Below are 12,153 nucleotides of genomic sequence, written 5' to 3'. Positions count from 1 at the left end.
TGTGGTCAGATGTGCTGAATGTCGAGTCTACTAGACCTCTTTCAACTTTATCCAGACCTAGTTCAACACCATTCATGGAGTATGAGCTGTCCATGTTTTCTTCCTATGCACAGTACTTAACACTTGTCCATATTAAATTTCATCTGCCATTGTTCCAGCCACTTATATAAATTATGTCCAACTCATTCTACATTTTCTGAACTGCATCCTTGATTAATTTGGTATCATCTTGAAATTTTGAGTTTCTGAATCCAAGTCATTGATGTAAATTAGAAACAGCATTATGTCTTTAAAAGTGCTCCAATTGTCTTCCACTGAAATGTTGCAGAACAAAACCTTAAGACAATTTGTTTAAGCAGTTACCTAATTTATTTGAAGTTAGCCTTTCTAAAATTACATACCTGCCCCCTACTTCTCAGTATTTCTGAGTCTCAGATCATATTAAACTTGATCATTCTGTAGTCAGTAAAGGTGCCATAACTTCCATTTCCTGTATGTTGTGTGGGTCAGTTACTGTTACCAAAGACAGGATTTGCACTGCCTCGCGTGTCTTTCCTGTTGCAGTGAGTCACGAAGCAGCCGTACGTTACATTTACCAAATTCGACTCCAAGCCACTTGCGTATTCCCAATTTATATTTGGTTGACTGAAGTCGGCCATTAATAAATGTTCCTGCTTTCACACACTCTTCTTAACTCTACATATAGAGCAAACTATCATCTCTTTTGCTCACCCGGGAGGCTCTGTAGCATACCCCAAATCTTAACTTTGCCCCTTTCACATTTGGACTGTCTAATTAGAGTGTTTCATTGAGTGACTTTCCACCTCCCTCAGGATAAACCTCTTTAATCTCTCAGATAGCTCTGACATATAAGGTTACATTGCCTCCACTCCTGCGTATCTGTCTTTTCTCAACAGTCCTGCATGTTTTATTTATTGCAATCCTCAGAGGTCAGTCATGTTTTGGATATTCCTACTGTATCATAGTTCCCTATTGCCACAATCTCTTGTTCTGGCATCTTATTCCTAATGCTTCTGTCGTTCATGTATATACATTTTATTGTAGATTTGCTTCCTTTCTTGCCTCCCAATATCTGCCTGTCCCTTGTATCTGGTTTGCCTATGTCTCTCTTAGTTTCTGTGTCCATGACTGCCTGTTGACTACTTTCCACTCTACGATCAGTCAGAGGAAGCAAGGTTAGGAATGCTTCCTACCGGGACAAGCTAAGGTTTAGATAAGGAAAGGCATCAAAAAAGAAACTGCCCTTTTCCTTGACTCTTTGATTGTGGGGGCAGATTTGCCTATTCCTACATCTAGGTATAGTTCATATAGAGGATAATCAGTTGGGGAAGATTGCACCAGTACTTCAAATGGATGGAAAATCTGACAGCTTCCCTTATGCGATCCTCCTGTCCAATTTTCCTCTATGTGCTACACCCAGGTGCACGAACAGGAAAATCTGCCCTGTGAGGTCACGTTTTAATTTATATCATACCAAATGTATTCCTTACAATATAAACTGCCATTTTACTCACTTTTTTAAAGAAAATGATGTGTACTCTTAGAATTATCAAATTTAAATTTTTTCTTTTAAGTTTTTAACTAAAATGTTTAAAAATATATGATGTACTCACCAGCAACTTGAAGAGGAGGCTGATGCAGTCTTTGTTGAAGGCCTTTCAGAGTGCCTTGCATCTCTTGCTGAAACTCCAGTATGACCTCTTCCAGTAAACCTGCTTCTTTTAATCCACGCCAAAATGAGAAGGTATCCTCTATGATGTGACAAAAGATAACAAAATGAATACTAGCATGAATAAATAACTTTAAAGAGCCTAGCCATTCCATTCCATTCCAGTCACAATCAAACACAGAATACTGGTAACAGAAGGAGGCTATTCAGTCCATTGTGCCTATGCTAGCTCCCCTGCTGACACAATATACTCGAATCCCATTTCCTTGTGTCATCTAATTTCTCTTCAAGTGTTTAACTATTTCCCTGCAATTGGCTCTGCTTTAGTAGCCACTTGTGGTAAAGTATTCCATATCCTAATAAATTACTGTGTAAAAGCTTATTCGGAGAACACCTATTCTGTTCATTATATCATATTCATAGCAAACTGCCTTAAATGTACACATTTACAATCATTAGAACTAGGCTGCACCTGTTTAAGAACTGTATGCAGATAACACTTAGGCCTAAATTTTCCAACTATGCGCCAGTCGCCTTTGTATGAATCCTTATAATATGCAGACTGACATTCTTTGTGCACATATTTTGAACAAGTTCTAAAACTCAGTACCTCCAATTGTAGAAATCCATTCACAACTGTCTTCGCAACTCTCAAATCCAGATGTGGCAGGTGAGCCATTAACTGAAAAAGTCAGTAATCAGTCATGAATTAGGTATTGAGGAATTCTTCTGAAAAATAAATAATGTATTAGTCACTGAATCGTTCAGAGGAATTTCCCTGTATCCCTCAATGAAATACATTTCAGTTTCAGCTGTTCTTAATGTCCTCTTTTTTGTTCCTCCTCAAGAATGCTGGGAAGTGTTTTGTGCCATTTGACAGGTTTTAATAGTCTTTCTACTAAGGTATCGTCAGCTTCATTATTCTTTTACTTTACTGTTTTAGAGTTAATTAAATATAGCATATACCTTACACTTCTTTGGGCATTATATATTAGTTTAGTACAAGATATATAATTGTGGGTGGCTTGGGGTGACTAGCAGCTTCTGCATATATTTAGTGTTTCCCTTGAATGGGTTGGGGGAGAGAAAAAGAAAGGCATTCTTGGGCTGATTATTAGCTTTCTTACTGCATCCTTGTGACTCCCTTTTTACTGATTGTGAGATGTCCTTCTGTCTTGTTTGTGTGTATATGGGAAATGTTTTGGTGTGGATATCTGTTCATGGCAGTAAGCCAGGAATAGAGACCTAATCCTGAAAATTTGTCCCAATTGAGCCTCAGTGAGCATAACACTTTTGTGTATTGGGTCACTTTCCACAGTATTTTGATCCATATGGTGGAAGGTCCTGCCACAGAAGTGGGATGCAATCCTGGACTGCATCATATTGGCATTTACTGAGATCACTAGGGAGAGTCCCAGAAGTCAATGAGCTGGATAATTCTTTTGAATTTCCTGTAACATGACTGCTGTCCAACATTTTTGGGCAGATCCAGAATATGGGCATGGTAATACTTTCTGCATTCTTCTCCAGCACGGTCATGAATTTAGAGTTCCATTTATGCAAGTGGGAGGGGTATAGTATGTGCAGTGATTTACCTCAATCTGACCCTCTTTCAACTTGTTGCAGGTGGAAACCATGTATTCTTTTGTTCCATACTTTTGTTCATACTCTACAGCACTTCAACAGAAATAAAAATGTAATGGGTTTGGGGAATTAGTGAGAAGCAGATGGTTGGCCCACTAAATTGCATCCACTAATCAACACTGTACACAAAACAAATTCATGCTTTTTCAAAACTGAACATTTTCCCCATTCACTGCTATGAAGCTAATACATTAAATTTAATATTATTAAATTTAACAATAAGGGTAATTCTCTTTTTATCTGTATGGATAAATAATGAATGGATTATCATTTATTAGTCTCAGTAGTGTTAATGAATTTTGTCCTCCAAGCACCATATTATTCTAAATACAAAAATGTGATTTTTCTAAAAGAAAACTTTTTGTACCATAGCATATCAAACCCCTTGCCTAGTGTATAATAAACAATTCTATTATAGTAAAATGAACACACATTATACAGGTTCTGAATAAAACTAAACAAATGTTAAGTTAACCATAATTGCTTAATATTCATTAAACGCTATTTCAGATTATAAGTAACCAAACATAAAATTTATTTTGTTTGAAATATTTAAAACTGTTTATCTCTTTTTGTTCTTGTATTAGGTAGCATAATAGGATACAGCTGGAGGTAACAACAGGGATAGATGTCACAAAAATTAACCTTCCTGTGAGCTGTTTCACATTTTTTGAAGAATGTATTTACCATTCTTTACTTTTCAAAATCTCACTAAGAATTTCAGAGAAGTTTATCAAATGAACTGTTGCTATTTTGTTACATTGATAAACATATTCTTGCTCCCTGCTAAATCACAAGTTATCTTTTTCATGTTCCCTGTAGCATTTCCTCATGTGAGTCAGACCTGGCACTTACGTAAATCTCCCTGAAACTGGGCTTGTCCAGAAAGAATTGAAAAGAATATGTTTCCATTTCAAACTTCTGTATTTGCCATAGCAGTCTGGGCACTTATCCAGTTTAATGTCAGCCATCAACAAAGATAAATTATTCCCGCCCCCACATCTGTTAGCCTAGTTTTCAGTGCAGTCAAGTGGCTCTAAAGAAGAGTGCCACAAGAACCAAAGTTTAATTCTGTGAAACTAGAGCCAACCCTTACACGTATGTCCTAAATCCTGCTGGTATATGTAGTCACTTAATGGAAAGGTAGTCAAAGGATTTTTGATGGCAGGATCCCATAAAGCTTTTAAAGAATCTATTCGTATATACCCCATAAAAATAAATGTTCTCTTTTAAAAATCTGAAATGAAACTGAAAAATTTACTAGCAGTGACATTGTCATCCAAAAAGAATTTAAATACACCACATAGTAATTTCATTGTTTGATGTGTCGATATACCACAACGTCAGATATACCAACATAATTCACATGTCCCTTAACAATATTTGCTTTTGAATAACTTACTAGGTTTTTTCTATGTCTTCCAAACACATTCCTACTGATAGAAATTAAGTTAGTAAACTAAGAGAATGGTTAATCTTAATGAATCAAAAAAACAATACTTGCAGTATTGATATTGGACCACCAATTGTTTGACTTCATGTTGTCTCATAAAAAGTAAAAATCTACTACAAGAAATAGAAATAAAAGAAAGAACCTGGATTCATATAGCAGCTTATCACACCCTCAAGACAGCTCAAAGCACATCACACCCTATTAATTTATTTTGATTGGAGTCACTGTTGTTTTGTAGGCAAACATATGCACATAGCAAGGTCCCACAAACAGTAACGGAGATGAATGGACAGTTAATTAATCTGTTGTGGCTGGCGCTAGCTGAGTAAAGAATCTTAACAGGATACTGGAAGAACTCTTTTAAGAACATAAGAAATAGGAGCAAGAGTAGGCCATAAGGCCCCTTGAGCCTGCTCCACCATTCAATCAGATCGTGGCTGATCTTCGACCGCAACTCCACTTCCCCACCCAATCCCCATATCCCTTGATTCCCCTCGAGTCCAATCTATCCATCTCAGCCTGGAATATACTCAATGACTCAGCATCCATTGCTCTCTGGGGTAGAGAATTCCAAAGATTCACAACCCTCTGAGTGAAGAAATTCCTCCTCATCTCAGTCTTGAATGGCCGACCCCGTTTCCTGCGATTATGCCCCCTAGTTCTAGACTCTATAGACAGGGGAAACAATCTCTTAGCATCTACCCTGTCAAGCCCCCTCATAATCTTATATGTTTCAATTAGATCACCTCTCATTCTTCTGAACTCCAGAGAGTATAGGCCCATTCTAGTCAACCTCTCTTCATAAGACAACCGTCTCATCCCAGGAATTAATCTGGTGAACCTTTGTTGCACCGCCTCTAAGGCAAGAATATCCTTCCATAGGATAAGGAGAGCAAAACTGTACGCAGTACTCCAGGTGAGGTCTCACCAGTGCCCTGTACAACTGTAATAAGACTTCCTTACTTTTGTACTCCAACCCCCTTGCAATAAAGGCTAACATGCCATTTGCCTTCCTAGTTGCTTACTGTACCTGCATGCTAACTTTTTGTGTTTCTTCTATGACGACACCCAAATCTTGCTGAACACCAACATTTAATAGTTGCTCATCAATTAAAAAATATTCTGTTTTTCTATTCTTCCTAACAAAGTGAATAACCTCACATTTCCCCACATTATACTCCATCTGCCACCTTCTTGCCCACTCACTTAACCTGTCTATTTGACTTTTCTCTTCTTCAAATAGTGTCATCAGATCTTTTACATCCACCTAAACAGTCATAGTGGGCCTTGGTTTAATATCTCATCTAAAGGCAATACCTCCAATAAGTGTCAGCCTAGATTATGTGCTTAACTCCTGGAGCGGCGCTTGAACACATTTTGATTCAGAGACAAAAATGCTACCAACTAAGCCAAACAAATACCTGTTTCTTAGTAGGAATCATCTCTTATTCAATTTGACTTTCAGCATACAAAGATCACATAGATACTAATAAAGTAAATGTGTTACCATCAGCTATAGCAGGAGTCATTGGGATGTACTCTGTTGATTGCTGGCTGCTCAAAGATGACCTGGCACTGGAAAGATCAATTTTTGTACTACGACAAGTATTGGAACAGACTTTACTATGCTGGTAGAAATCCAATTCTCCTGAATCCATGATTTTTCTTTAGTGAATTAAAAGTAGAACAGATTCAATTAAAAAGTTGCATCTGAAAATTATACATATGCATTATCAACCAGAAACAGATGACATCTCAGGTAACAGCTTCTGAATTATGATCTACTACTGTCCATGACTATACTAGTAGACAGGCTCTTAGATGGGTGTTTGCCCTCTACTGGATTACATATTAGCTGCATGAGGTCGATCTGACCATTGTGTTCGGCCCTAGGACAGGTGCTAACACAAATCTCACACATGCGATTCTTGAACCATTACCAGGGAAGAATAGCTGAGGTGGTTTCCCACTGCTTTCCTCATGGTTTTTATCTTCGGAGAACCTTATCCTGGGTGGGCTGTAACCGAGGCTAAAGAGCCCCTCCTACCTTTTTACGAGGGGGGGCAGGGGGGCCCACCTGCACCCATCGGACACAAATATCCCTGCTGGACATCAAATCAATATTCAGAGCTGACACTCTGGTCTCTGATTGCCGAGGCTGTCTGGAGTGTGGCCCAAATCTAACCCTTCCAATTCAGAGGCAGGAATACTACCACTGAGCCAGTGGTCACTTTGACCGGAAGCAAGTACCCCCACTGGATGACACCTCAGTATTTAGAGACCATATTCTAGTCTCCACTTGCCGGTGCTGTCTAATGCTCATGAAACTTGGGTTAATCAAAAATGTTTGGCTCAGCACAACCTTCTACGAATGCAACAGAAACAATAAGTGGCATGCCTTTTGTCTGCCCCAGGGTTTTATGAGAGTGACACTGGCTGAATTTATACTTCTGCTAAAAGCATTTGGCAAGTCAACTCTGCAGACAAGGGCTCATAGAGTTCATCTGACAGTGTATCATAAAAGCTCTTTTCTGTGAAATGTTTTACTGCTTGAATGACTCGGTGACTAATGATCATCTGGAAGATCTACAAGATGTTCAAGGCAGTGCAGATGCACAGTGTTCATCCAATAACTGCCTGATTTTTACCTCTATTTACAAAGTTAACAAATCAATAACAGTGCTTTCAATATTTTACATTGTCTGCATTGTGCCTCTGATTGAAAATAAAGTAGAAAGTTATCATGGGTAGAGTGCTTTTAGTCTATGGTATTTCCCCCATGAAAAGCTTGGAAAAAATGTCTCCTGCCAGAGAGGAGATATTATCATTTTACCTTGTGTAAAAGCTGTCTTGTAGAGACCAGTCACATCAAGTCTCCCAGCTGGGACCTGGAAAAGACTCCGCTGGATAATGCATCCAACGGGTCCATCTCTGGTCAATTGCAAATGACCTGAGTGGGGATCGATATCATCTTCACTCCTAGATCTTGGCGTTAATCAATTCTCTGGGCAAAGTACTTCCATTTTAAGACTGACCATTCAAATTTGCTTATTCTTATTTTAATTTTGAAATTACACCAGTAATGCAAATCAAACTATCAACATGAACAGTAATAGTGTAGCTCAAACCTTAGCATGACACCATTCAAACGGATTGCTCTCTTCCAGTCTTTCAATGTAGATTTTCCAGCTAGATTCACAAACTCTTTGGGGCTTATTAGTTGATTGTCAAACTAGAAAGGAAAATAGACACTGCAATTAATAGTTATAGGGAGTTAGATATTAAAAAGATTTTTGTTTGAAATATTTAAAACAGAGTGAAAAAATAAAATTCTTTCATGTTTAGCACTATGTTCTTAGAAGTCCCATTTTGGCAAAATATCAAAAATAGAGCATTCAGTTTCCTTTTTGAAAAGCAGTGCCATCTGGTGATACACAGCATTATCTCGAGTTTGTCTGGATTATATAGTAAAAACAGTATTTTTATTTTTAAAGTTTTGCTGGTTATTGAAGTTTACAATTACTTTACCTTGATAATGGCGGGGGTGGGGGGGGAGGAGCCAACATTACAACAATTTTCTGCTCATTTCTTATTTTATACAATACTAGTAAATTGCCCGTGGCTTTGTCCACAGTCAGTCAATGAATAAAAGCTTTTTTGTGTACAAGATTGCAATGGAGTTGGGAAACTTCAGAAACTCACTCCATAGCACTGCCACTGGCGAGAGCCAGCAACTACAGTTTCCTTATGTGGCTCGTTGTCAAATTTTGTTTAACGCTCCTGTGAAGCACCTTGGGATATTTTATTACATTAAAGCTGCTATATAAATGCAAGTTGTTGTTGTTGCTGCTGTTATAGGCACTGTACATATACAGTATTTCCAATCTAAATGTTTACATAAGCAGTTTCAATGTAAAATGTTGATGTAATAACATTAGAAAGAAAGACTTGCGTTTATATAGCGGCTTTCACGACCTCAGGGCGTCCCAAAGCGCTTTACAACCAATGAAATACTTTTTTTTTGAAGTGTAGTCACGGTTGTAACGTAGGAAATGCAGCAGTCAATTTGCGCAAAACAAGGTCTCACAAACAGCAATTTGATAATGACCAGATAATCTGTTTTTTTGTAGTGATGTTGGTTGTGGGATAAATATTGGCCAGGACATTACCAAAATCTGTGGCCTAGAAATTCGGGCGAGCCCAATTTGAGCGTGCGGGGAGCGCAGGAATCACTGCACCTGAATGGTGAGGCCCAAGGTGCAAACGATATTGGGCCTTGGGCCTCATTTTCATCGAGCCAATGAAATGTGGACGCATCAGGCAGCTTGTCGACAAAACGGGACTGAAGATCAGGTAAATGATGAAGAGGGGTGATCGGGCCAGAAAGGGGTATGATCAGGTCGGGAAGGGAGGCAATCAGGTCGGGAGGCCGCGGTGGTCTAGGGGGAGAGGTAACTGAGGTGAAGGGGGGGTGGGGGGGAGGGTGGGGGTGAAAAGGAGTGGTGGCCAGCAGCGGCCCGCATTCTTTGAATGTGGGGTCAAGAGGAGCATTCTTGCGCCTCCCTACTCCACATTCAGGTAACCTTGTTAGTTGTGACCGGCAGTGGTCCCTTTAAGGACCATCCGTTAGGCCACATGTAGACCTGGTTTTCCTGCCTGCAGCCAGAGCCGGCTGCCTCAGGGAAAACTAATCTTGGAGTTGGGGCTTCAAACAGGCATTAGGCCCCTTAATTGCATATGCAAAGGGCCTAACACCGGTTTCAGGCACTGGCACTGCACACCGATATTTTTTCCTTTACCAATATGGTGGGTGGCATAGTTCTGGCTTTTGATGAATGTGCGCTTCCTGCCCATCATATTGTAAGCTTAGGAGGCCGTTTATTTCTAGGCTCATATGTTTACAGTAATTATAAACCCAGAAAATATGTCAGAACAAGATGAGTTGATTGTAGTGGTGAGGAAATTATTGAAAGCAAAGAATAATGGACACTTAAAATCCTAAATACAACTATAAAATGGATAAATTAACCTGGAGGTGGAAATTTATAGAAAAATCTTCATACAAGAACATGTAGAGTTTGCATGGATATCATTTTCTGGAAAAAATGTGGAAAAATACTTCATACAATTTACATCAAACTACATCACTTACTTCAATCTTTAATACAGATGATGTAATAAGAGAGTAATTCAATATTTTAAAGTTAACAGCTTTTTTTGAAATGTTACTCCTTCCCATTTCTACCCTTCTTAGGGTGTTATCACTCTAAGTCCTTCCATGCCCAAGACAAGGATGAAGTTTTACTCCCAAACATCTGTCACTGTTGCTTACTTTATCCATGTAGTAGAACATCAAGAACAGACCACATGGAGAACTGCAGATAAAACCATGTCCTAATAATTGGTGGTGCAACACATTGAAGCTCTAACATTCTACATCACATCACTTACATTTTTAAAAAAATGTATGTAGCTTCAACATGTAAGAAATTGAACACTGGTCACAATGTAATTTCTGCAGGGCAGATGCTGTCCATTCTCAGACAGCTCATGCACACCATTTGACAAATCAATCGAGCAGCAGTAATCCATGTCTGTGGAGATTTCTGGATCCTGGACTATTCTGCCCTACTATCCCCCCCATAAGGAAACTGAATTTGGTGATGCTGATTGATTAAGTCTTCATCAGCGTGTATAAGAAAATTTTAAAAATACATATTCCAAATATAGAAACTTTTCTTAGTGTCCACAGAAACCTTTTCACACAATGCTAAATACAATGTACCATTAAGCTGTCTTGAGGTCCTCATGGGAACTGCAAAATGGGCAATGAGAGCCACATTAAAAAGCTATATCTTCACAATAATATCAACTTGGAGATTTTATTTGAATCTCTCCTTGTGACAGACTTATTTTCTCCTTTTCAAGTTCACATAAAACAGTTCCAGATTTTAAAAAAAAGTTTTATTCTCCAATTAAATAATTTTGTGTGTTGCTTTATCTCCCCTAATTACAATCCATTCCTTAATCAGAAGGCCAGCATGCTGCCTAATTCTAGGTCTCTGACAATTGTGCTCTGTAACTGGCCACTGCTACTTCCGTCTGGTGCAGGTGTGAAATGGATCTTCCCCTCCTGGTAGAAGCACCCAGCATCCTCAAGGCAGCTCTATGAATACCTGCTTCTGATTAGAAACTCACTGTAAGGGGAAATCACAAGTATGAATCCTTGTTTTACCCTTCCCAGTAGAGTATGTTGATTTTGGAGCTGGAATGCTTTGTTATAGCTTGGAATGCTTTGTCATGGAGAGTGGTTGAGCCAGAGGCTACTGCATCTTTTAAAGGAAAATTTGATAGATATTGAAGCAAAGGAAGATACAGGGCCATGGCAAGAGAGCAGTGCAATGGGATTAGTTTTGGATTGCTCTTGCAAAGGAGTTGGCACAAACACTACACATGAGCAAATGGCCTTCTTCTGTGCTGTAAACTTCCATGGTTCTACCAATGTACTGTAGCAATGGGCCTCCACAAAGTCATCATTCCTTTATCTTTTTCACAAACTGGTGAGACCTGATAGGGAAAAAAGTAGAAATAACAGATATTCTGGTCTCAGGCTTCCACCAGTGCAAAGTGTTAGAAGGCATGCAACAATGGTACATTGATGAATCTTCATTAGATTTTACTCATTCCGTGATCAGGCACCACACTTGCTGCGAACTCAAAACAGGGGTGGGAACTGTGGAAATAATCTCCGTGAGTTGATTCTATGGCACTGCCCGTAGTGTTCCAAAGCCTCCACCACCACATACTCTACAGTCAGCATTCTTACTGTTCCAGATAAAAAAGGATGCAATTTTCTCTTTATCCAACACTTCACTACATAAAAAGTAGGTTTTGGACAAAGAGCTGTACAGATCACCCACCTGCACACATTTTATGTTGATACCAGGACAAACAAACTTCTTCCAAATAAGGTTAGCTTTACTTTCTCCACAGGTTATAGGATAAATGATTTCTGGCACTATATTATCTCCTTCATCTGAGATTTTGACCTCTGTAAAGAAAGCAAGCAAACATTAATAATTGCTTAAACTGTGGAAAATTCTACTCCTGTAACAGGGGGGGAATACAGGTCACTTCAGGTTAGGAATTTCGTTCAGCTCTCACTTCTACTACACTGGCCATGTGTATACGAAGATTGGCTCTTACCTCCATTCCAAGTTACCAAACAACAGTGTAGCTTTGTAGTGATGCTTGCGTGAAAATTGGATGTTTGATGATGCCTCTCTGGTAATACTATACTAGGTAATGCAGAAGAGATTTAGACTACATGAATTATTCAAGTATTTTAACATTTTAATATATTACT

At 38.8% G+C, this 12,153-nt stretch overlaps 1 protein-coding gene across 2 annotated transcripts in view; it reads right to left on the bottom strand.

Annotated features, from left to right (window-relative positions):
• The window catches only part of gmeb2 (glucocorticoid modulatory element binding protein 2), a 60,085-nt gene that overhangs the window by 16,392 nt on the left and 31,540 nt on the right, over positions 1–12,153 (bottom strand). For both annotated transcript variants that reach the window (XM_068000565.1, XM_068000566.1), the window contains exons 4-8: positions 11,708–11,838; positions 7,916–8,019; positions 6,295–6,452; positions 2,301–2,372; positions 1,635–1,772 (exon numbers count right to left, since the gene is read on the bottom strand). In XM_068000565.1, coding sequence (XP_067856666.1) covers positions 1,635–1,772; positions 2,301–2,372; positions 6,295–6,452; positions 7,916–8,019; positions 11,708–11,838 — 603 coding nt within the window. The remainder of the gene's footprint in view (positions 1–1,634; positions 1,773–2,300; positions 2,373–6,294; positions 6,453–7,915; positions 8,020–11,707; positions 11,839–12,153) is intronic.

Source organism: Heptranchias perlo, chromosome 19 (genome assembly GCF_035084215.1).
Source record: "Heptranchias perlo isolate sHepPer1 chromosome 19, sHepPer1.hap1, whole genome shotgun sequence".
Taxonomy (NCBI): domain Eukaryota; kingdom Metazoa; phylum Chordata; class Chondrichthyes; order Hexanchiformes; family Hexanchidae; genus Heptranchias; species Heptranchias perlo.
Note: the sequence above shows the minus strand (reverse complement) of the source record. Positions and strands in the feature narration are given on the sequence as shown.